General features: G+C 38.9%; 1 protein-coding gene across 3 annotated transcripts in view; it reads left to right on the top strand.

Annotated features, from left to right (window-relative positions):
• KATNBL1 (katanin regulatory subunit B1 like 1) overlaps positions 1-25,862 on the top strand; it is an 87,404-nt gene extending 61,542 nt beyond the window's left edge. For all 3 annotated transcript variants that reach the window (XM_074394156.1, XM_074394157.1, XM_039462774.2), the window contains exons 2-10: positions 6,568-6,698; positions 9,726-9,766; positions 12,504-12,783; positions 17,306-17,424; positions 18,940-18,990; positions 19,084-19,173; positions 19,522-19,611; positions 21,503-21,596; positions 24,904-25,862. In XM_074394156.1, the coding sequence (XP_074250257.1) occupies positions 6,582-6,698; positions 9,726-9,766; positions 12,504-12,783; positions 17,306-17,424; positions 18,940-18,990; positions 19,084-19,173; positions 19,522-19,611; positions 21,503-21,596; positions 24,904-24,936 (915 nt within the window). In that variant the 5' untranslated portion in view covers positions 6,568-6,581 and the 3' untranslated portion in view covers positions 24,937-25,862. The remainder of the gene's footprint in view (positions 1-6,567; positions 6,699-9,725; positions 9,767-12,503; positions 12,784-17,305; positions 17,425-18,939; positions 18,991-19,083; positions 19,174-19,521; positions 19,612-21,502; positions 21,597-24,903) is intronic.
• The last annotated feature ends 317 nt before the right edge of the window (positions 25,863-26,179 follow it).

The raw sequence follows: 26,179 nt of genomic DNA, 5'->3' as shown, positions 1-26,179 counted from the left end.
TTTTTCCCTTCCTTTTACTTTCTACATGCCTATATCATTATTTTTGAAGTGAGTTTCTTGTGGACAGCATATAGTTAGGTCATGATTCTAAATTTACTCTGTCAATCTCTGACTTTTAATTAAATGACTTTTAGACCATTTACATATAATGCAGTTATCAGTATGTCAGAGCTTACGCTTAAGTCTATCACTTTATTTTTTGTTTTCTATTCTCTCTTGTTTGGTTTCCCTGGTTTTGTTTGTTTGTTATTTTGTTTTGTTTGCCTTTCTCCAGGTTACTTAAACACATTTCTCATTCCATTTTGATTTATCTGTAGTGTTGTTGAGTATGATTCTTGGTACTGCCTTTTCAGTGGTAGCTCTAGTTACTGCATTGTACATACCTAACACAATCTACTGATGTGGTCATTTTATCAGTTTGAGTGAAATGTAGAAATTTTACTTTTTATGTCCCTTTACCTTCCACTACTTATCCTATAAAAGTTTTAGTTTGTTTACTGTGTTTTGAACAACATCAGATAGGGTTATAATTTTTACTTCAATAATTAAACATGGCCGGGCACGGTGGCTCAAGCCTGTAATCCCAGCACTTTGGGAGGCCGAGGCGGGTGGATCACGAGGTCAAGAGATCGAAACCATCCTGGTCAACATGGTGAAACTCCGTCTCTACTAAAAATACTAAAAATTAGCTGGGCATGGTGGCGTGTGCCTGTAATCCCGGCTACTCAGGAGGCTGAGGCAGGAGAATTGCCTGAACCCAGGAGACGGAGGTTGCGGTGAGCCGAGATCGCGCCATTGCACTCCAGCCTGGGCAACAAGAGCGAAACTCCATCTCAAAAAAAAAAAAAAAAAAAAGTTCCTCTCTTCCTTTCTCCGCCATCGTGGTGTGTGCTTTACTCCGTTTCTCGCCATGTCTTCTCACAAGACTTTCAGGATTAAGTGATTCCTGGCCAAGAAACAAAAGCAAAATTGTCCCATTCCCCAGTGGCTTCAGATGAAAACTGGTAATAAAATCAGGTACAACTCCAAAAGGAGACACTGGAGAAGAACCAAGCTTGGTCTGTAAGAAATCACACATGCGATGGCACACATATTCATGCTGTCCGAAGGTCACAATCGAGTGTTACTAAACCAAGCTATCGGGAGACGTTTGAATAGATTCCTTTCTGTATCTGTTAGGAAGGCATTAGTTAGTACAACCCACAGTGCTTCCATTATTCATGTTTAAAAAAAAAAAAAGGTTTTGGTTGCCTGGGTTCAGTAATAAATATGTGAGACCTTTCACTTCTAAAAAAAAAAAAAAAAAAAAAAAAAATTAAACATAATTTGGAAAACTCAAGAATGAAAGTCTGTTGCGTTTTCCTATATTTTTGCACCATTTTCTGTCTCCCTGCTATTCCAAGATTCCTCCTTCCATCATTTGTTTGTTTGTTTGTTTTGTTTGGCTAAAGAGAACTTCCTGTAATCATTGTTTTAGGGTAGATCTGCTGGTAACAAATTCTCTTAATTTTCTTTCATTTGAGATTGTCATAGTTTTCTCTTCATTACTGAAGGCTATCTTTTCTGCGCATAGGAATCTGGGTGGACAGTTATTTTCTTATAGCACTCGAAAACTTTGCCATTCCTTCTAACTCTTCTCCACTTGTCTTCATTTCCTCTGTAATGAACACCAGGTATTTATTATAAATTAATTTCATTATTGTGGATACTTCTTCCTTACTCTGCTACTGTACTCTGATGTAGATCAGTTTTCCACTTCTTCTGGTGCACAGCTTTCATCTTGGGATCTTCTTTCATAATCATCCTAGGAAATTCCTCCCATATTTCTTATCTTTCTGGGTTTTTTTTTTATTTATCCTTCTCTTACTGCTTACTGTGAGTAAATTTTTGGGAACTTCGCATATCTGAAGATAATCTTTCTCCTACCCTCATACTTGATTGATAATTTGGTTGGAAACAAAATTTTAGGTTACCTGAGAATTTTGAAGGCTTTGCTCTATATCTGTCATTTTTACATGACCACGTTTGGATTTTAGGATTTATTTTTTATTTTATTTGTTTGTATATTTTTACCTTCTCTACCTTCCCTAATGCTCTGAAATTTAACAATGATGTGCCTTGTAGGCCTGTTTTCATACATTAAGATACCCTTTTCATCAAGAAATTTATGTCCGTCAACCTTGTACAGTTTTCTTAAATTATCTATTTGATTTGATTTCTCTTTTACTGTCCTGTACTCTTTCTAAAGTTCTTTTTATTTGGATGTTGGTCCCTCTAAGCCAGGCTTGTGATTTTTTTTCTTTTGTTCCTGTGTTCTGGGAGATAGCTTGAGGTTTCTCTTCCAACTTCTGTTGAGTTTTTTGCTATCTTTACTATTTTTAATTTTTAGGAGTATTCTTGTTGAGGTTTTTTTGGTCTCACTTTTGTTTTGTGGATGCAATTATTCTTTCAAAGATTTTTTTAAAGTTAGGTTTATTGGCCAGGCACAGTAGCTCACACTTGTAATCGTAGCACTTTGGGAGGCTGAGGCGGGTGAATCACGAGGTCAGGAGTTCAAGACCAGCCTGGCCAACACGGTGAAACCCTGTCTGTACTTAAAAAATACAAAAATTAGCATGTACCAGTAATCCCAGCTATTTGGGAGGCTGAGGCAGTAGAACTGCTTGAATGCAGGAGGTGGAGGTTGCAGTGAGTTGAGATCGCAGTACTGGACTCCAGCCTTGGCAACAGAGCAAGACTCTGTCTCAAAAAGAAAAGATTTACTGAAGTACAATTTACATACAATAAAAATCTACCCGTTTTAGTGTATGGCTCTGTTAGTTTTGATAATTAGGTAACCACCACCTTAGTTGACAAACAGAATAGTTCTTTGGAAACTGACCACCCTTGATGTTCTTTGGAAACTGACCACCATTGATGTTAGTATTTTAGGGGGAAGTAAGCGTGTGTGTGTGTGTTTGTGTGTCCCTATAGGGCTGGTCAGAGTTTCTGAGGAAGTATCCTTTGCACTCTAAGCCTGGTTGCAAGCCTCTGTGAGGCAAGTGGTAGAAACAAATTTAGCAGTCTCAACATTTAGTATGTAAACTTTCAGTTGATTTCCCTTTTTAGAATATGTTCCTAGGCTGGCTGTGGTGGCTCACACCTGTAATCCCAAAACTTGGGCAGGCTGAGGTGCGTAAATCACTTGAGGTCAGGAGTTCGAGACCAGCCTGACCAATATGTTGAAACCCTGTCTCTACTAAAAATACAAAAATTGGCCAGAAATGGTGACAGGAGCCGGTAATCTCAGCTACTGAGGTTTAGGCAGGAGAATCACTGGAACCCAGGAGGTGGAGGTTGCACTGAGCCAAGATCGCACCACGGGACTTTAGCCTGGGCAATAGAGTGAGACTCCATTTCAAAAAAAAAAAAAAAAAAAAAAATATATATATATATATATTCCTCCCAAGGACTCTGTTTTACATTTCTACAGAATAAAACTCCAGTTTTTTTTACTGGAATGGGGAAGATAATCTAGTAAGCCAACTCTATCTTAAATGGATATTCAATCTGTCTAGTTGTTCTTAGGATTACTTTTATCTCTACTTCTTGATGTCCTTGGTATTGCCATTTCCTTAACTTTTGGGGGATTCTGCATTTCACTTTCCTTATTGCAGATTTAGGATCTGGCTTTCTCAGATCTGCCAAGTCAGTTACCATGTTGATTGATTGATTAATTGATTGATTGAGCTGGAGTCTTGCTGTGTCACTCAGGCTGGGATTACAGGTGGCTGCCACCACACCCTGCTAATTTTTGTATTTTTAGTAGAGACGGGGTTTTACAATGTTGGGCAGGCTGGTCTCGAACTGCTGACCTCAGGTGATCTGCCCGCCTCCGCCTCCCAAATTGCTTGGATTACAGGTGTGAGGCACCGCACCTAACCGACTTACCACTTTTAGCTTTGCAGTTTCCAAAATGTTGCCATCACCTGATCTTCTTTGTCCTCATGGGTTTTATATCTTTACAAACCTTTTGTTGTCATTTTAATGGAGTTTCAGGGAAGGTTAGAGGTAATTGCATGTGTTCAATCCATTATCTTTTTAACTAAAAGTCCCTTTTTTGGGGAAAAAAAGCTTACATTGTAGCATTGTGGACAAGATCCTTTATGATCTAACCTCTCTGGCCTCATTTCTCATTCTATGGCAAGTGGCCCCCAACCTAAGCTCCAGCCACAGGTCTCTACTTAAGAGATTGCCAAACAAACCATGTTGCATCATGCCTTTCAGTTCTGCACATGCTATTTTCTCAGGGTGCAGTTTCTCCTTTAAGACTCTTCTTGTTTAAACTTTGCTGATTTATGGATGTCCTTCTGTCACGGTACTTACTATATTATTGCAGTTATTTATCTGCTTTTCAGAAAATCTTACTCTGCAGGTTTCTTAACCTGGAGTACATGTGGAAGTGTTGTGCATTGATTCACTATAAGAAATCTTAGAAAATGCTGAAATTATTTGTAAAATTTTATGTATATGTTCATATTTTTGGAGAATGCGTCAAATATTTGTGGAGCTTTTTAAAAATCTAATTGCTTTGGGCTCAACTGCAGAGAGACGTACTGAGTTATAGTCTCTTAAGTTTAGGCCTACAAAAATGTATTTTTTAAAAGTCTCCTTAATGATTCTTTAGAACAGGATCTCTGAGCATCATCTACATTATTGCCAGGGCCCGGCAGTTAGTAGATGTTTTAAAAAAAGAATAAGGGAGGAGTTTATATTCAGGGCATGACCTAAAATTTCCAGTGTGAAACCGGAGTGCAAGTGAGGAAATCACAAATTTCCTGTTATATAAATTAAGTCATAGCATTTATTTCCATCACTACCTCCTCTTTAGACCCTCTTTAGATATAACTAATAAAATAGGAGAGCATAGATTGTTTTTTCCAAAGGTAGAAGAGAGCTTTGGAGAGCTGTCTATAAAAATTAAATAAGAATTTAAGGATTAGCCATAGGACAAGACAGCTGTATGTAGTCCAATTTTGGTTCTTTTTGTTGCTTAGGGTTGTATTTGACCCAGTGATTTGATTACAGTTTTAGGTTTCTGTACATTTGGATGTCATAGATATCACTATTGTATAGACCTGATTTCGTAACCTGTACATTTAATAAATGGCTTGTGACATGGAAAATGGGGAGACTGATGTGTTGCTTTGGCAAAAAAAGAAAAAAAAATACAATTTTTTTTTTTTTTTGAGACGGAGTTTCGCTCTTGTTACCCAGGCTGGAGTGCAATGGCACGATCTCGGCTCACCGCAACCTCCGCCTCCTGGGTTCAGGCAATTCTCCTGCCTCAGCCTCCTGAGTAGCTGGGATTACAGGCACACGCCACCATGCCCAGCTAATTTTTTGTATTTTTAGTAGAGACGGGGTTTCACCATGTTGACCAGGATGGTCTCGATCTCTTGACCTCGTGATCCACCCGCCTCAGCCTCCCAAAGTGCTGGGATTGCAGGCTTGAGCCACCGCGCCCGGCTTAAAAAAATACAATATTATTTTAACTGGTTCCAACTAAAGAATGAGGTTAGGCTGGGCACGGCGGCAAATGCCTGTAATCCCAGCACTTAGGGAGGCCGGGGCAGATGGATTAACTGTGGTCAGGAGTTCAAGATTAGCCTGACCAACATGGTGAAACCCCATTTCTGCTAAAAAAAAAAAAAAAAAAAAATTAGCTGGGCATGGTGGCACATGCCTATAATCTATAATCCCATCTACTTGGGAGGCTGAGGCAGAATTGTTTGAACCCAGGAGATAGAGGTTGCAGTAAGCCAAGATCGTGCCATTGCATTCTAGCCCTGGCAACGAGAGCAAAACTCTATTTAAAAAAAAAAGAAGAAAAAGAAGGAAGACAGAAAGATCTTTAATTTCCTGGAATTCCTTGCCTTGTGCTTCCTCCATGTTTAAGGTTTTAAAAAATGTGGAGGCTGGACGCAGTGTCTCACGCCTATAATCCCAGCTCTTAGGAAAGCAGAGGCAGAAAGATAGCTTGAACCCAGGAGTTTGAGACCTGCCTGGGCAGTATATTGAGACCCCATTCTTCACAAAAGGGAAAAAAAAGACAAAAAATAAAGTGTAAAAAATGTGTAGATTAAAGTGATGTCCTCTGCCTTTTTTATATAGCATGGTGCTGTTATTGTATGTTTGTATGTATGTTAAAAAGGATCAGGCTTGGACCAGACACAGTGGCTCACACCAGACTCGGTAGCTCACACCTGTAATGCCAGCCCTTTGGGAGGCCGAGGCAGGCAGATCACAAGGTCAGGAGTTTGAGATCAGCCTGGCCAACACAGTGAAACTCTGTATCTACTAAAAATTCAAACATTAGCCAGGTATGGTAGCATGCGCCTGTAGTCCCAGCTACATGGGAGACTGAGACATGGGAATCGCTTGAACTCAGGAGGCAGAGGTTGCAGTGAACTGAGACCATGCCATTGCACTCCAGCCTGGGTGACAGAGTGCGATTCTGTCCTTAAAAAAAAAAAATGATTAGGCTCTTGATGCTTTTTTAATTTTCTATTTTATTTTTTTGTCTAGGTACTTAAGAGATTATGGCATCGGAAACCCACAATGTTAAAAAACGGAACTTTTGTAATAAGATTGAGGGTCATTTCATTGATCTTCCTAGAAAAAAGATCTCTAATTTCACTAATAAGAACATGAAGGAGGTAAGTCCATGGTTTCTAGAAAACAGGTAAGACAATTTAAACTGTCAGGTCTCTAGATATCTCTAGTTGAATTGTGTAAACAATGGGAGGATAATAATTCTGCTTAATCTCCCAGAATTAAGTTGAATTGGTGAAGTATAACCATGATATTTCTTTTTTTTTTTTTTTTTTTAAGGTATTAACCATTATATTTCTATAAGCTCTAAAAAGTTTTTAGTTAGGCTGGGCATGGTGGCTTATGCCTGTAATCCCAGTGCTTTGGGAGGCCGAGGCAGGTGAATCACGAGGTCAGGAGTTCGAGACCAGCCTGACCAACATGGTCCAAACCCTGTCTCCACTAAAAATACAAAAATTAGCTGAGTGTGGTGGTGGATGCCTGTAATCCCAGCTACTCGGGAGGCTGAGGCAGGAAAATTGCTTGAATCCAGGAGGCACTGGTTGCAGTGAGCCAAGATCATGCCATTGCACTCCAGCCTGGGTGACAGAGTGAGACTCTGTCTCAAAAAGAGAAAAAAGAATTAACAGAGCATAGCGGTCGGCCCCTGTAATCCCAGTCACTTGGGAAACTGAGGGAAGAGAATTCACTTGAACCTGGGAGGCAGAGGTTGCAGTGAGCTTAGATCACGCCATCACACTCCAGCCTCGGTGATGAGAGCAAAACTCCATCTCAAAAAAAAAAAAGTCTTTAGTTAGTATACTGTTTTGATATGATATAATATAAATATTTTAGTTTAAGATGAATTTCAGAGGTACTTTCTGTTTACTACTGTGAGGGTCATTAGCACACTATACTTTCTTTTAAACCACATTCAGGCCAGGCGTGGTGGCTCACGCCTATAATCCCAGCACTTTGGAAGACTGAGGCAGGAGAATTGCTTGAGCCCAGGAGTTCAAGCCCAGCCTGGGCAACATAGTGAGACTCCATCTCTACCAAAAAAAAAAAAAATACGTATATATATTTTTCGAAATGGACTTTCGCTCTTGTTGCCCAGGCTGGAGTGCAATGGTGTGATCTCGGCTCACTGCAGCCTCTGCCTCCCGGGTTCAAGTGATTCTCCTGCCTCAGCCTCCTGAGTAGCTGGGATTACAGGCATGCGCCACCACACCTGGCTAATTTTATATTTTTAGTAGAGACGGGGTTTCTCCATGATGGTCAGGCTAGTCTCAAGCTCCCAACCTCAGGTGATCTCCCTGCCTCGGCCTTCCGAAGTGCTGGGATTACAGGCATCAGCCACTGTGCCTGGCCAAAAATAAATAAATAAATATATTTATTTATGTATTCATTTTAATTATCTATCTATCTATCTATCTATCTATATATATATATATATGTATATGTATATATATAAAATTAACTGGGTGTGGTGGCCTGCACCTATAGTCCTAGCTACTGGGGAGGCTGAGGTAGGAAGATTACTTGAGCCCAGGGCATTGAGATTGCATTGAGCTATGTTCATACCACTGTACTTCATTCTGGGTGATAAAGGGAGATCCTGTCTCTAAAATAACAACAGAAACAACAACAAAAAAGATTAAAATTTAACTTACTTAATAAGCATCCTTTAAGTTGCAGTATAATTTGCGACTAGCAGTGTGGAAAATAGGGAGGTGGATATTGTATTAGTCAGTTTTCATTCTGCTGAGAAAAACATACCTGACACTGGATTATCTCTAAAAAAAGAGATTTAATGGACTCACAGTTCCACATGGCTGGAAAAGCCTCACAATCATGTCAAAAGGCGAAAGGCCCATCTTACATGGCAGCAGACAAGAGAATGAGAACCAAGCAGAAGGGGTTTCCCCTTACAAAACCATCAGATCTCGTGAGACTTAGTCACTACCATGAGAACAGTATTGGGGAAACCACCCCCATGATTCAGTTACCTCCCACTGGGTCCCTCCCACAACACGTGGGAATTATGGGAACTACAATTCAAGATGTGATTTAGATGGGGACACAGCCAAACCGTATCAGATACGTTGCTTTGCCAAAAATAACTACATATGATGTTGTTGTGTGTTGATTTAGACTACAGAATTAGAATAGAGAAAACGTTAATCTGAAAAACTTAACCTGTTGAATTTTAGATTTGTTGATATCACAAAATTTATATAACTATTAAAGGACTTAAATATGCCTCAACTGTAAAGTACAGTGAGTTCTGAGTTCCTCTTCAGAGACCAGTATGTCAGTATGTTTAGCTTCCTTATTCTTTGTTCTTCATTTTAAAGTTTAACATCCTCGGCCAGGTGCTGTGGCTCACATCTGTAATCCCAGCATTTCAGGAGGCGGAGGCAGGTAGATCACAAGGTCAAGAGATCAAGACCATCCTGGCCAACATGGTGAAATCCCATCTCTACTAAAAATACAAAAAATTAACTGGGCATGGTGATGCACACCTGTAGTCCCAGTGACACAGGAGGCTGAGGCAGGAGAATCGCTGGGAAGTGGAGGTTGTAGGGAGCCAAGATCTCACCACTGCACACCAGCCTGGGCAACAGAGCCAGACTCTATCTCAAAAAAAAAAAAAAGAAAAAGAAAAAGAAAAAAAAATGTTTAACTTCCTCGTTCTTTACACCTCCTTGCCCCTAGTTTCAGTAAACAACCCCCTTCTCACCTGTATACTCACATATTTAGAGTCCTTAGTCATCCTTAGTCACCTGCTCTGTCCTTAGTCATCCTTAGTCACCTGCTCTGTAACCACCCTTCCCACTGAAACTGCTCACCCCATCACTCCAGCTCATATTCCTGTTTTCTTTAAAGTAGCCAATTGGAATTAGCTTAGACTGTTCAGTTCAACCCTAGCCAGTAGGGGAGTGACACAGCAGTAGGGACTAGCTACATTAGGGGTAAGAAACGCTTCCCCTCCCTTGCCCGGTGTGCTTTTGTGATCACACCAGGCATGAGTGGCACCCTTGGGCAGAAGTAAATTGCCTTGTTGAGAAAGCTTTTTGTTGGAGTGCTGATTCTTCTTTGAGGCACCAAGCATTTGTTTCTAACATCAACTGTCTACTTTCATTTTTCAGGTTAAGAAATCTCCAAAACATTTGGCTGCTTACATAAATAGGTAAGAGTTTCTTTAAAGATTGTGGGAAACAACAAATATGAAAGCTGGGTAAGGATGATCCAGCTTTTTCTTTTTCCTTTTTCCTAAGGATGACCAAAGGGAAAAGATAAGTATTCTCTTTTATCATAATAATAATTAACTTACTGTCAAACAGCTGCACTGATAAACACATCAATATTGTGTCTGCTCCTTACAACAGTCCTACTCTATAGATATCATTACCCCTAACAGTTGATGAGAAAACTTAAGATCAGAGATTTTAAGTTAAGTGATTTGTTCAGAATCATTTAGCTAGAAAGTGGTAAGAATGACATTCATTTCTCAGATCCCCTTAACTCTAAAGGCACTTTCTATAAAACCACTGGTTCTCAAAGTGTGATTTGAGGACCTGGAGGTCCCTGAGGACTATTCATTTTTCATAGCAATACCAAGACATTGTCTTCATTTTCATTCTCTTGTTTGAGGGTACAGTATAAGTTTTCAAGAAGCTATATGCCGTTTGATATCACAATAGACTGAATGGAGAAGCAGAAATGAAAACTCAGCTGTCTTTTGTTAAACCAGATATTAGAGATAAATAAAAATGTAAAACAGTGCCATCCTTCTCAGTTTTTAAAAAATTATTTTAGAAAATATGGGGTTTTCCCGTCTCTACTAAAAATACAAAAAGTTAGCTGGGCATGGTGGTGCGTGCCTGTAATCCCAGCTACTTAGGAGGCTGAGGCAGGAGAATTGCCTGAGCCCAGGAGGCGGAGGTTGCGGTGAGCCGAGATCGCGCCATTGCACTCCAGCCTGGGTAACAAGAGCGAAACTCCGTCTCAAAAAAAAAAAAAAAAGAAAATATGGGGTTTTAGTAAAATGTTTCATGTTAATATGTAATTAGTCTATTTTTTTAATGAATTAACAAATTCTAAAGTTTGTTTTAGTTTTTACACGGTAAATATCAATAGATAGTATTCACATAAAAAATTATTTTGGCCAGGCGTGGTGGCTTATGCCTGTAATCCCAACACTTTGGGAGGCCGAGGCCAGTAAGGTCAAGAGATTGAGACCATCCTTGCCAACATGGTGAAACCCTGTCTCTACTAAATATACAAATAATAGCTGGACGTGGTGGTACACATCCGTAGTCCTAGCTACTCAGGAGGCTGAGGTATCACTTGAACCTCAATGAGGCTGAGAATCACTTGAACCTGGGAGGCAGAGGTTGCAGTGAACTGAGATAGCACCACTGCACTCCCATCCTGGCAACAGAGCAAGACCCCATCTCAAAAAATATATTATTCAAAAATGGGCGAAGGATATGAACAGATACTTTACAAAAGAAGACATACAGGAGGCCAACAAACATATGAAAAAATGCTCATCATCACTGGTCATCAGAGAAATGCAAATCAAAACCACATTGAGATACCATCTCACACCAGTTAGAATGGCGATCATTAAAAAATTGGGAAACAACAGATGCTGGAGAGGATGTGGAGAATTAGGAACACTTTTACACTGTTGGTGGGAATGTAAATTAATTCAACCATTGTGGAAGACAGTGTGGCGATTCCTTAAGGACCTAAAAATAGAAATCCCATTTGACCCAGCAATCCCATTACTGGGTATATATCCAAAGGATTATAAATCATTCTACTACAAGGACACGTGCACACGAATGTTCATTGCAGCACTGTTTACAATAGCAAAGACCTGGAACCAACCCAGATGCCCAACGATGATAGACTGGATAGGGAAAATGTGGTACATATACACCATGGAATATTATGTAGCCATCAAAAACGATGAGTTCACGTCCTTTGTAGGGACATGGATGAACCTGGAAACCATCATTCTCAGCAAACTGACACAAGAGCAGAAAATCAAACACCGTATATTCTCGCTCATAGGCGGGTGTTGAACAATGAGAACACATGGACACAGGGAGGGGAGCACTACACACTGGGGTCCGTTGGGGGGAAATGGGGGAGGGGCGGGGGGGTGGGGAGGTGGGAAGAGATAGCATGGGGAGAAATGACAGATACAGGTGAGGGGACGGAAGGCAGCAAAGCACACTGCCATGTGTGTACCTATGCAACAATCTTGCATGTTCATCACATGTACCCCAAAACCTAAAATGCAATAAAAAAAAAATTAATTAAAAAAAAATATATATATATATATATTACTTTGAGTTATTAACAGCTTTTAAGAGTGCAAAGCATCCTGACACTAAAACATTTAAGAACCACTATATTAAACCATGAGGTTTCTTGTATTGTGTTCTGTGTTACTCAAATAAATTAATATACTTCAGCTTAATTAAAATAAACTTTAAAATATTCAAGCTTGCAATCTATTTGCCACTTTGTTAGATTAGGTGTCTAGAAAGTGTTATCATTTTCTTACTCCCAGAATGGCCTTTAATCATTCATTTTTAGAAGCATCTAGTTATTATGTCTTGCCTTCATTTTTATTTGGTATAAAATGTCATCCTTTGATTTGGTAAAAGCATCTAGTTATTATGTCTGCTTTCATTTTTATTTGATATAAAATGTCTTTCCGATAATTTGTACTTTTCCTTTTACTTTCCTCTTCAAACTCAGAATTAAGATTTTTAAAATTCTATTTACCTCTAATTTTAGTGGATTACAGTCACAAAGTATGGCCTGTTAACTCGCTGTTTAAAAACTTTTAAAGGATTTCATATGGTTCTTTTTTATTTAAGAAAATATTTTTTTTTTTTTTACAGAACAGTTGGACAAACTGTGAAAAGCCCAGATAAACTTCGTAAAGTGATCTATCGCAGAAAGAAAGTTCATCATCCCTTTCCAAGTCCTTGTTACAGAAAAAAACAGTCCCCTGGAAGTGGGGGCTGTGACATGGCAAATAAAGAAAATGAACTGGGTTATGCAGGCCACCTGCCTGAAAAATTACACCATGATAGTCGAACATATTTGATTAACTCCAGTGATTCTGGTTCTTCACAGACAGAGAGCCCATCATCAAAATACAGTGGGTTTTTTTCTGAGGTAAGTCATTTCTCTGAGTCATGTCTAGTTTAACTTTGTTCCTGTTATAATCTTGATTTTTTTCTTTGCTATATTCCACTAGCAGAATAATTTACCACCTATTGAATGTAGACTTAAGTCAAAGTAACTCCCTGAGACAATTTTCTAGATTAACCATATTTGTTTTTTTTTTTTTTTTGATTAACCGTATTTGAATCAATAATTTATTCCATTTCTATAAGATGGGATGAAATGCTTAACAAGCTGCTAAAAATATCCAGAATGACAAGTTAGCCAGTAGAGATTTTAAAAAAGGGAAAAGGAGAAATCTTGCCTAAAAATGTGGAGCACCAGGCTGGGTGCAGTGGCTCACACCTGTAATCCCAGCACTTTCAGAGGCTGAGGTGGGCAGATCACGAGGACAGGAGTTCGAGGCCAGCCTGACCAACACGATAAAACCCCGTCACTATTAAAAAATACAAAAATTAGCCGGGCGTGTTGGCTCTCACCTGTAATCCCAGCACTTTGGGAGGTCCAGGTGGGTGGATCACGAGGTTAGGGGTTCAAGATAAGCCTAGCCAACATGGGGAAACACCGTCTCTATTAAAAATGCAAAAATTAGCCAGGTGTGGTGGCATGCACCTATAATCTCAGCACTTTGGGAGGCTGAGGTGGGCGGATCACAGGGTTAGGAATTCGAGACCAGCCTGGCCAACGTGGTGAATCCCCATCTTTACTAAAAATAGAGAAATTAGCCGGACGTGGTCATGTGTGCCTGTAATCCCAGCTACTAAGGAAGAGGCTGAGACAGGAGAATCACTTGATCCTGAGAGATGGAGGTTGCAGTGAGCTGAGATCATGCCATTGTACTCTCGCCTGGCCAACACAGCGCTACTCCATCTCAAAAAAATAAAAAGAAGGAAAACATCTGTGGGCAGATCACCTGAGGTCAGGAGTTCGAGACCAGCCTGACCAACATGGTGAAACCCCATCTCTGCAAAAGTACAAAAATTAACCAAGCATGATGGCAAGTGCCTGTATTCCCAGCTACTCGGGAGGCTGAGGCGGAAGAATCACTTGAACATGAGAAGTGGAGGTTGCAGTGAGCTGAGATTGTGCCATTGCATTCCAGCCTTGGTGAGAGAGCGAGACTCCATCTCAAGAAAAAAAAAAATATATAGACTACCAAAGCCAGTTATCCAGACACATTTTGCTGGGCTCTCAAAATATCCTAGTTAAAGCATAGTTCAGGCAAACCTGCTGTGGTTTGTTGCTTTTCTGGCTCAAGCAAAACTGGTTGTTTTAACAGCCTCAAAAGCATTTTTGAGAGTAATAGAAATACTCTAAAACTGAATTGTGATGATGGTTTCACAACTCTAAATCCACTAAAAACTTTTGGATTACATACTTTCAATAGATTAATTTTATGGCATGTAAATTATACCTCAAGAAAGTAGTTTTTATAAAAATGGTCAATCGAAGGAATGGTTTTATAAAATTTATAAACACATGAGTTTATGGTAGTAAACATGTTTATTGTATAAGTTATAAAAAAAATAAACCCCAAGGAACATACTATCTATTATCTCAACATTAATTATTGATGAAACTCATTATCTGTAGCAAACTAGCAGGAAGAAATCTTTTAAAACTAAAATTTTAATAAATGTATATAGGTGAATGAAGGTGGTTGTCATATTTAGGATAATAATTACAAGTAAACAAGATGAAAGAAAAGTAAAAAAATAAAAGTACTATTAACTAAAACCATAATGAAATGATGTAAAATATTTTGTTTGCCAGTGAAAACATTCTTACTTGTGAAAATAAAATCCTGGAGTCAGCAAAAGTTAGTAATGCTAGGAGAAATAAAGGGAGTGAGTAATATCTGTGAGAAAAGAAGAACAAGGAAAATTTGACTTAATAGTGAATTATCATGGGCTCTGGAGAATAGGCCTTAGTGGTAAAGAGAATCACTGTTGTAATAATTCTCTCACAAATATTGAGAGTTCTCTACCATTGATACTTAACGCTGTTTCCAGTATCAGGTGTCCTCTACAGGCTCTGAGGATAGATTTCTTGGGTAAAAAACAAATACTGCTCCCACTTTCAGGTAATTAATAGAAGTGATGCAGTACCCACTAATCAAATAATTATAGAAACGACATACTCTGAAGGAAAAGAACATGTGACTGTATAGCCTAGAAATCTGACCTAGGTTGGTTCTTTACTTGAACCGACCAAATAAACTTCTGAGTGCAAATGCCTTTAAAAAAAAAAAAAAGTTTTTAAATGTAAAACCTCAAACTATAAAAATCCTGGAAGATAGCCTAGAGAATACCATTCTTGGCAAAGATTTTATGACAAAGACACCAAAAGCAGTTGCAACAAAAAAAAATTGACAAATGGGACCTAATTAAACTAAAGAGCTTCTTTTGCAGAGCAAAATAAACTATCAACAGAATAAACAGACAACCTACAGAGTGGGAGAAAACATTTGCAAGCTATGTGTTTGATGAATGTCCAGTATCCAGAATCTATAAGGAACTTAAGTTGGTTAAGAAGAAAATGAACAACCTTGTTAAAAAGTGGTCTCAGTAGCCACGCACAGTGGCTCACACCTGTAATTCCAGCACTTAGGGAGGCTAAGACAGGTGGATCACTTAAGGCCAGGAGTTTGAGACCAGCCTGACCAACATGGCGAAACCACATCTCTACTAGAAAGACAAAAATTAGTTGGGCATGGTGGCGCACTTTGGGAGGCCAAGGCAGGTAGATCACTTGAGGTCAGGAGTTCAAGACCAGCCTGGCCAACATGGCAAAACCTCATCTTTACCGAAAATATAAAAATTACCCAGGCCTGATGATACACGCCTGTAATGCCAACTACTTGGGAGGCTAGGGCTCAAGAATTGCTTGAACCTGGGAGGCAGAGGTTGCAGTGAGCCCAGATCATGCCAATACACTCCAGCTTGGGTTACAGAGTCAGATTCTGTCTCAAAAATAATAATTTTTTTTAAAAAGTGGCTTACAACTGTGAGCCACCACACCCTACCTGTTTTTTTTTAAGAGATGAGGTCTCACTGTCTTTCCTAGGCTGTACTCAAACTCCTAAGCTCAAGTGGTTCTGCTACCTCAGCTCCCCAAGTAGCTGGGACTGTAGCCACACACCACTGAGCCAGGCTATGCCTTTGTTCTTAAAAGTGAAATTGGGGGCCAGGCACAGTGGCTCATGCCTGTAATCCCAGCACTTTGGGAGGCCAAGGCAGGCAGATGACCTGAGGTCAGGAGTTTGAGACCAGCTTGGCCAACATGGCAAAACAGCGTCTCTACTAAATACAGAAAAATTAGCTGGATGTTGTGGTGAGCACCTGAAGCTGAGGCAGGAGAATCACTTGAGCCTGGGAGGCAGAGGTTGCAGTGAGCCGAGATCACACCACTGCACTCCATCCTAGGCAACAGAGCAACACCCTGTCTCTAAAAAGAGAGGTTGATCTGTTTTGACATTGAAAAATGTTCATATATTATAGGTAAAAAAGTAAGGTTCTGAACAATATATGTAATTTATTTTTCAGAGTGTTTATATGTGTACCTAATTTGTCTTTGTCTAGAAAATGGTTTGAAAAGATATATACCAGTCCCAGCCGGGCGCGGTGGCTCAAGCCTGTAATCCCAGCACTTTGGGAGGCTGAGGCGGGTGGATCACGAGGTCAAGAGATCGAGACCATCATGGTCAACATGGTGAAACCCCGTCTCTACTAAACATACAAAAAAAAAAAAAAAAAAAATTAGCTGGGCATGGTGGTGCGTGCCTATAATCCCAGCTACTCAGGAGGCTGAGGCAGGAGAATTGCCTGAACCCAGGAGGCGGAGGATGCAGTGAGCCGAGATTGTGCCATTGCACTCCAGCCTGGGTAACAAGAGTGAAACTCCGTCTCAAAAAAAAAAAAAAAAAAAAAAAAAAAAAAAAAAAAAAAAAAAAAAAGAAAAGAAAAGATATATACCAGTCTGTTAACTGTGATTATTTCTGCAGAATGATACTGGATGTTTTTGTAGGCGGATAGAGAGTATTTACTTTTTATCTTGTACAGTTCTATGTTAAACACATTAGAATAGGAAAATGACACTTAACAATAAATAGATAAATTTAAATGACAACACTTGTCAGAAACTGAGTTTTTGTGGTTTTCATGCCATTCAGTTGGTTATGACTAGGCTGTATGTTTACATTTTTCTTTTATCCATGTTATAAATTAAGTTCTAGTTTGTAGGTCATCTAAAAATAATTTATTTTACAAATTATTGCATTTTAAAAGAAAAATGGGAGCAAGCAAAAAAAAAAGTATTAGTAAAAGTAAATGGGTCTTAAACTTGTTCACGTAATTTGTTTACTATGGTCAACTGCATATTCCTTGTTTGTGGGCCAATGAAAGGAGTTGTCTTTGCATAATTTTAAACTATGTCTCCCAAACAATTTAATAAAAAAATAGTTTCATATCTTGTTTCATTGTGCTTTTTAACAAATTAGATTATTGCCTTTCAGGTTTCTCAGGACCATGAAACAATGGCCCAAGTTTTGTTCAGCAGGAATTTGAGATTGAATGTAGCTTTAACTTTCTGGAGAAAGAGAAGTATAAGTGAACTTGTAGCTTATTTATTGAGGTAGGTGTGACCTTTTATCCTCTTTGTTCAATAACCTTTTTTTCTGGGACAGGTCTTGCTTTGTCACCCAGGTTGGAGTGCAATGACACAATCGTGGCTGACTACAGCCTCAACCTCCTGGGCTCAAGCAGCCCTCCCACCTCAGCCTCCTTAATAGCTGGGAGTACAGGTGCATATCACCACACCTGGCTAATTCTTTAAAAACTTTTTTGGCCGGGCGCGGTGGCTCAAGCCTGTAATCCCAGCACTTTGGGAGGCCGAGGCGGGTGGATCACGAGGTCGAGAGATCGCGACCATCCTGGTCAACATGGTGAAACCCCGTCTCTACTAAAAATACAAAAAATTAGCTGGGCATGGTGGTGTGTGCCTGTAATCCCAGCTACTCAGGAGGCTGAGGCAGGAGAATTGCCTGAACCCAGGAGGCGGAGGCTGCAGTGAGCCGAGATCGCGCCATTGCACTCCAGCCTGGGTAACAAGAGCGAAACTCTGTCTCAAAAAAAAAAAAAAAAAAAAAAAAAAAAACTTTTTTGAAAGACATGAGATCTCATGTTTCCCAGGCTGGGCTGAAACTCCTGAGCTCAAGTGAACCTCTTTCATTTTCTGAACTGCCTATATGTAGCTTCAGTAGAGACTGTACTATTTAAATTACATTTATCATTCATCTGAGAGTAGCCAAAATACAGAAAACAATGGTTTATCAGATTGAACAAAGCTATTACCTTCTCTGACTGCCATTCTTACGTATAAAACTAAGAGATAATGACATGGGAAAAGTAACCTTCTAAAAATCCCTTTTAAGGCCAGGTGCGGCAGTTCTTGTCTATAATCCCAGCATTTGGGGAGGCTGAGACAAGACAGTCACTTGAACCCAGGAGTGAGAGACCAGTCTGAGCAACATAACAAGACTCCATCTCTACAAAAAATAAAAATAATTAACCAGGCACAATGGTGCCTGCCTGTGGTCCCAGGTACTTGGGAGGATTGCTTGAACCCAGGAGTTGGAGTTTGCAGTGAGCGATGATCATGCCACTGCATTGTAGCCTGGGCAACAGAATGAGACTCTATTTCTTAAAAAAAAAAAAAAATAATAGTAATATCCCTTTTGAGTGGGATTTTGAAGCATTACTTTCCTCATTGTATTCAAGTCTCTCAAATGTTATCTTAGGGAAGCCTTCTTTGACCACCTTATTTTAAAATACCTATTTCTCCCCTCCCTATCTCCCTTTCCTGTTTTATTTTTCTCCATAGTGCTTACATCAACCTACTCTATATGTCTTATGTCTTGTTATTTGTTTATTGCCTGTCTCTGCCCCACCCCCAACCCCCACACTTGCTCACACACTGGAATGCAAGCCCTGTTTCTTTGTTCATTGCTATATCCACAGACCTGACTCATTGTAGATACTGAAATTTTTAAATGAGTGACTTCCTCAAAAGCAGTATGAATAATCATAACATGAAAGTAAATAAGGAAATCATCTCTCTGAGGCAATGCTGTTCTTTTTATACTCTCAGGATAGAAGATCTTGGCGTTGTGGTAGATTGCCTTCCTGTGCTCACCAATAGGTAAAAACAACATTATTTTTCAGAAAAAAAGTAAGATTAAAGGAGGTCAAATTGTGGCCCATCCATATTTTTATAACTTGATATTTATTTTAGTTTACAGGAAGAAAAACAATATATCTCACTTGGCTGCTGTGTAGACTTGTTGCCTCTAGTAAAGTTGCTACTTAAAAGCAAATTTGAAGAGTAAGTCCTAATCTGAATCTTGATTCATTTTTGTTTTTCAACATCCTTGATTTTGTGTTTTGTGAGTACGTAGTAGATTGGACTTCATGAGACATACAAGATTTCTGTTGCCAAGAAGCTAATAGTACAGTTAGGAAAAGAATATGAAATGACTAAAGGACAATTACAAAAGCATCTCTAAACAAGTTACATGAAATACACTTTTGTGAAATAGATATGAAGGTAATACATTTTTAAAAGGGAAGAGTCCAATTTGTGTATGTGTTTTTTGGGAGGGAAAGTAACATCTCTTACAAAAAGGGTTCTTAAATGAAAACACTTGAACTTTGTAACAAAATGTCATTTCAGATATGTTATAGTTGGTTTAAACTGGCTTCAAGCAGTCATTAAAAGGTGGTGGTCAGACCTATCATCCAAAACAGAAATTATAAATGATGGGTAAGTATACCTTTAAAGATAAATTCATGCTGAAATTTTCTTCAGGAAAGCTTGATTAAACTAGGTAATAATTTTATTCTGTTTTCATCAGTGTGGTATTTATTCTCTTTATAGACAAATACTAACTTAAGGTACTGTTCATTTGTGAAAACCACACCTGGAAGCTGAATTCCAGAGCCTACTAACCCCCTATATCTATTCTTCTGGCACAACCCTACCCTTCATTTTAGAAGAACACAATAGTGGTTTAATCTTCATATTCATTATATGAATAAGGGAGGGAAAAGAGATGCCCACAGTAGAATAAGGAATGGAGGCGTCCTGCAGGGTCTTTAGCCTAGAAATTAACCTGAGAGTCCGGTGTTGGTATTTTCAGTTCTAAAAACTAAATTATTACTGCCTTGATGTGGAAATTTTGGGGCATTCTACCAGAGTATAGCCAGATTATCATGAAACCACAGAAAAATATCTCCCAACAGTTTCCTTAAAGTCCATAATTTTGGGACAGGTGCAGTGGCTCATGCCTGTAATCCCAGCACTTTAGGAGGACCAGTCAGGCAGATCACTTGAGCTCACAAGTTTGAGACAGCCTAGGGAACGTGATGAAATCCCATCTGTACAAAATATACAAAATTTAACCAGGCATGGTGGTGTGCACCTGTAGTCCCAGCTGCTCATGCTGAGGCAGGAGGATCACTTGCGCCCAGGAGGTGGTGGTTCCAGTGCACCACTGCACTACAGCCTGGGAGGTAGAGCCAGACCTTATCTAAAAAAAAAAAAAAAACACCACAATATCTTTTCTAGGCTCTCAAAAATTTCTACTTCACACCCAATGCATGTCCAAATGTTCCAAATGCCTAGTCGTTTTCTTACCTGCCTTGACAATTAAATAACCTTTAATTTTCTTTTTTTTTTTTATTGGGAATCAAGTAAGAAATTTTATTAATTTTGGAATTGAAAAAAAAAAGTCTTTTGACTGGGCTTAATTGCTCATGCCTGTAATCCCAGTATTTTGAGAGGTCAAGACAGGCGGATCACCTGAGGTCAGGATTCCAGACCAGCCTGGCCAACATGACAAAACCCCATCTCTACTAAAAGTACAAAAATTAGCTGGGTGTGGTGGTGGGCACCTGTAATCCTAGCTACTCAGGAGGCTGAGGCAGGAGAATCACTTGAACTCAGAAGTTGGAGGTTGCAGTGAGCCAGGATTATGCCACTGCACTCCAGCTTGGGCAATAAGAGCAAGACTCCATCTCAAAAACAAAAAAAAACTTTTTTTTTTTTTTCAAGAATTAATTAAATTGGAGGTGTTTGGGGATATTATGTAAACAAACCTTTAATTTTCATGACTGACATGTATTATTTTTTTTTATTTATTTTTATTTATTTTTATTTTTTTGAGACAGAGTTTCACTCTTGTTACCCAGGCTGGAGTGTAATGGCGCGATCTCGGCTCACCACAACCTCCGCCTCCTGGGTTCAGGCAATTCTCCTGCCTCAGCCTCCTGAGTAGCTGGGATTACAGGCACATGCCACCATGCCCAGCTAATTTTTTGTATTTTTAGTAGAGACGGGGTTTCACCATGTTGACCAGGATGGTCTCGATCTCTTGACCTCGTGATCCACCTGCCTCGGCCTCCCAAAGTGCTGGGATTACAGGCTTGAGCCACCGCGCCCGGCCTTGACATGTATTATTCTAAAACTTATTTGACTTTTTTTTCCTCCATGTTCCAGAATGTTTTATTTCAAATAGCATAATTTTCTCCTGATAAATACCTGAAACATTTTAGAATGGTTTTTATTATGCATATTTACTATGAAAGTCTGTATCTTAATATACTTGCTTTCTCATTTTTCTTCCTTTTTTTTTTTTTTTTTTTTTTTTTTTTAGAAATATTCAGATTTTAAAACAACAATTAAGTGGATTATGGGAACAGGAAAACCGTCTTACTTTGGTTCCAGGATATACTGGTAATATAGCTAAGGTAATCTATATTTAAGCTTATAAATTAAACATTAAAAATTAGAAATAATATATTACTTTACATTTATAAATGAATTTTTCAGGTCTCTAAGCAGAATAATTTGGTACTGTTCTAATGTCTAAAGTAAGTTTAATATTTGCAAATGCTTCAGGTCCTCTGGGTATGACTGTGACCTGGCAGCAAGCACAGGAATTAGCCATTTAACATGTTTCATGTATAGCCACTGAAATGCTTTCCTAGAGGGTATTTATAGAGGGTTTTAATTAGAGAAAAATACTTGAAAAAATATTGAGACACAGCCTCAGAAAACAAGATGAGGAACTCAGGAAACTGGAATAAGGAACACAATTAAGTGGTTTTGCGGGTTAATTTTTACTTTTGCTAATGTTATGCTTTTGAGAAGATAACTAAATCACAGAGTGAATTTGATTTTGGTCTTTGTTCATTTGTCTCTTAAAGGAAAAGTACAAATTGCTAGTTTGAATTTTAATATTTAAACTCCAGAAAACATTGGTAGTTAGGCCGGGCACAGTGGCTCATGCCTGTAATCCCAGCACTTTGAAAGGCCAAGATGGGCAGATCACCTGAGGTCAGGTGTTTAAGACCAGTCTGGTTAATGAAACCCCATTTCTACTAAAAATATAAAAAATTAGCCAGGTGTGGTGACACAAGCCTGTAATCCCAGCCACTTGGGGACTGAGGCAGGAGAATTTCTTGAACCCAGGAGGCAGAGGTTGCAATAAGCTGAGAACACGCCATTGCACTCCAACTTGGGGAACGAGAACAAAACTCCGTCTCAGAAAAACAAAAAGAAAGCATTGGTAGTTAAAAAATAATTGAAGAAAAAATTGTTGTTAAGAAATATTTTCACTCTATTATTGGGCATACTGCTATCATAAATGGGCATTAGCCAGGAATATAAAAAGCATTCTTTGGTTTTAAATATATACGTATTTCTATATAAGAGGATTTATGTCATGGACTTAAACGATTTTTCTTGGAGACGAAACAACTACTTAGAATTCAGGGAGGAAAAAATAACAATTCTAAGGGAAACAGAGGCTTGGACAAACTTAGCTATCCTTGAGGGACAATCTGATTTCTACTCTAAGATCATAAGTTCAAATCTTACAGGAGACAGATGTTTTCAGGCAAAGAATCTAGCTGAGGGAAGAAAAGCAAATGGGAGTGATACCAACAGTGACCAACCAGAAGCTTATCTCCTTTCAAAGTGGCAGCCACAAAGGAGCTCTGGCCATTACTATCGGAGACCATGGGCCCCAGGAAAAAGAAATCAAACAAAAATTAGTTTCTCGGATACTTTCAAAAAAAGAAGCAAAATGATATATCAAGCAAGTTTGTTACCACAGTGTGGGATTTTACTTTATAGAATTCTTTTTTTTTTTTTTTTGAGATGGAGTTTCACTCCTGTTACCCAGGCTTGAGTGCAATGGCAGGATCTCGGCTCACCACAACCCCCGCCTCCTGGGTTCAGGCAATTCTCCTGCCTCAGCCTCCTGAGTAGCTGGGATTACAGACACGTGCCACCATGCCCAGCTAATTTTTTGTATTTTTAGTAGAGACGGGGTTTCACCATGTTGACCAGGATGGTTTCGATCTCTCGACCTCGTGATCCACCCGCCTCGGCCTCCCAAAGTGCTGGGATTACAGGCTTGTGCCACCGCGCCCGGCTAGAATTCTTAATGATGAAAATCTTATAAACAAATCAATTTCCTACAAGGTTTTTGTTGTTGTTTTAGGTTTTTAGAGCATACATGATGTATTACCTTGCTCTAAATGGGTGTTATATTCTGTATAGAAGAACTGAAAAATGATTGTTTCTTATGACTGAAATGTGCTTTCGATTGAATTTTTTTTTTTTTTTAAAGACAGTCTTGCTCTGTTGCCCAGGCTGCAGTGAAGTGGTGCAGTCTCAGCTCACTGCAACCTCCACCTCCTGGGTTCCAGTAGTTCTCCTACCTCAGCCTCCCGAGTTGCTGAGATTACATACATGCCTGGCTAATTTTTCTATTTTTACTAGAGATGAGATTTCACCACATTGGCCAGGTTGGTTTCAAACTCATGACCTCAGTGATCTACCCAGCTCAGCCTCCCAGAGAAATGGGATTACAGGCAGGAGCCACCACACCTAGCTACAGTCATAGTTTTTTTCAAAGGGAGAAGCTTTATTGTGAATATGACCTTATTATTGAGGGCATTGTTGAGTGATTAAAATCACTCAACAATGTGAAGTTCAGTGTGAAGTTTCTTAAGTTATGATGAGTCTTTATTAAAAAATTAAACCATCAATCAACTTGTAATTTTTTTGAGTGTAGAAATTGAGAGAAGAGGGCCAGGCACAGTGGCTCATGCCTGTAATCCCAGTACTTTGGGAGGCTGAGGTGGACAGATCATGAGGTCAGGAGATAGAGACCATCCCGACCAACACGGTGAAACCCCATCTCTACTAAAATACAGAAAATTAGCTGGGTGTGTTGGCGTGTGCCATCTACAGTCCCAGCTATTCAGGAGGCTGAGGCAGGAGAATCACTTGAACCCAGGAGACAGAGACAGTGAGCCAAGATTGCACCACTGTACTCCAGCCTGGTGACAGAGCAAGACTCCTTATCTCAAAAAAAAAAGAAAAGAAATTGAAAGAAGAGGCTATTGTCAAGCTGGGCTCAAGTAAATATAGCACTGATAGTAAACAGCACTGATAGAATTTCTGTGAATGTTAGCTACAAAAGCAGAGTGTTTGAGCATAGGAACCAACACATTCATTTAGCACTTAGCAAATATTTATTGAACACATACTATGTGTTAGACCCTGTGCTGAACAAATGTGGATAAAAGCACTGAACAAGACACATCTTTTACCCTCAAAAGATCACAAAAGGTGCCGGGCGCGGTGGCTCAAGCCTGTAATCCCAGCACTTTGGGAGGCCGAGGCGGGTGGATCACGAGGTCGAGAGATCGAGACCATCCTGGTCAACATGGTGAAACCCCGTCTCTACTAAAAGCGCAAAAAATTAGCTGGGCATGGTGGCACGTGCCTGTAATCCCAGCTACTCAGGAGGCTGAGGCAGGAGAATTGCCTGAGCCCAGGAGGCGGAGGTTGCGGTGAGCCGAGATCGCGCCATTGCACTCCAGCCTGGGTAACAAGGGCGAAACTCCGTGTCAAAAAAAAAAAAAAAAAAAAAAAAAAAGATCACAAAAGGAAACTAAGGCAAATTAAGCAGCAAATAAAGAAAATGGATTGTTTTGTGTATTTACTGTCTAATGAAATGTTTTTGTTTTATCCTCTAAGGATGTAGATGCTTATTTATTACAGTTACATTAAGAGATTTCATCTACTAAAGAGCATTTGGTTTTTCAAAAGATCCCTGAACTATATGATTTACAACAAAAAAGTCTCGTCTGAGAACTGAACTGTGGAAGAAATCAAAAGTATTTTTTCTTTTAAAAAGCCACATAATGAAACCACTAAAGAAACTCCAACAGTCTACTTCACATTGAAGTGGAAAGCAGCTTCAGCTTCATTGAGGTGAAAGTGCACTTTGAAGATTGTTCACCTTTGTTGCATTTGGGAGTTATATGGTTATTTGGTAACATTAAGAACTACTGGATTTTAATGCAATTCTGCATAGAATATAATTTATACTATGTGAAAAAGTAAGACAGGACTTATTACTAGGAACCACCAAGACCAATCGTTAACTTTTTTAAGATTGTGTTTTATTAAAAAAAAAAAAAAAAAAAAAAGAAAAAAGTGTGTGCAGCTATTTTCTTATGTTGAAAAGACTGAAAGTTTAAAACATGAAAAATCAATATTAAAATTTTTTTGTTCACATTGAGATACTGTGTATGCAAAATGCCTTAATTATTAATAAGCCAATGTGTTATGATACCAATATCTGTTTTAAAAAAGTAAAACCAACCATGCTTTTGGCATGATAAAATCATGTAATTAAATCAGGGGTTTACATTCTTGTAGAATGTTCTTGAAACACTCTCTGCACCATTTTTAAAACTTGAGAATAGTTTTAGTATCTCTGATATTTTTTTGCCAGAATCATCATATCATGTATGTATGTGTTATCACTGTCTAAGGAAAAAGGTGAATATGTATTTGTATGAATGTTTAACTGGAAATGTCCATGGACTTGGCTAATTTATATTCACTTTTTATTGTACATAGATTTCTAATACTTTTCATTTCTGTATCGTTTAACTTTCTTCTTTGAATAAATTCACTAAATATTTCTATTTTTTGCTTTTCTAGATTCTGGTTTTATATGAATTCTAATTCTTTTTCACTACATATGTTTTAAAGAGTTACATATAATGATTTAGAATTGTTTACAGTTAATGCTGACATTGTATTTTAAATCCAACACTTTATGTCACTACGTCCTCTAATGGTTAGTATGATATGCCAGCAGACTGTATGTGGTCTTTTTAAAAATACCATTTTTAGTGTCAAAGAACCAAATTCTAGAATGTCTTAACAGCTCTAAATCTTACTTGTCTTGAAAATGATTGGGGTTTATTACCACTTCTGGTGGTTCACACATCATCCCATC

The sequence above is a fragment of the Saimiri boliviensis genome, chromosome 2, assembly GCF_048565385.1.
Source record: "Saimiri boliviensis isolate mSaiBol1 chromosome 2, mSaiBol1.pri, whole genome shotgun sequence".
In the NCBI taxonomy this organism is placed as follows: Eukaryota; Metazoa; Chordata; class Mammalia; order Primates; family Cebidae; genus Saimiri; species Saimiri boliviensis.
The sequence above is the reverse complement of the archived record's forward strand: the minus strand, read 5'-3'. Positions and strand labels throughout refer to the sequence as shown.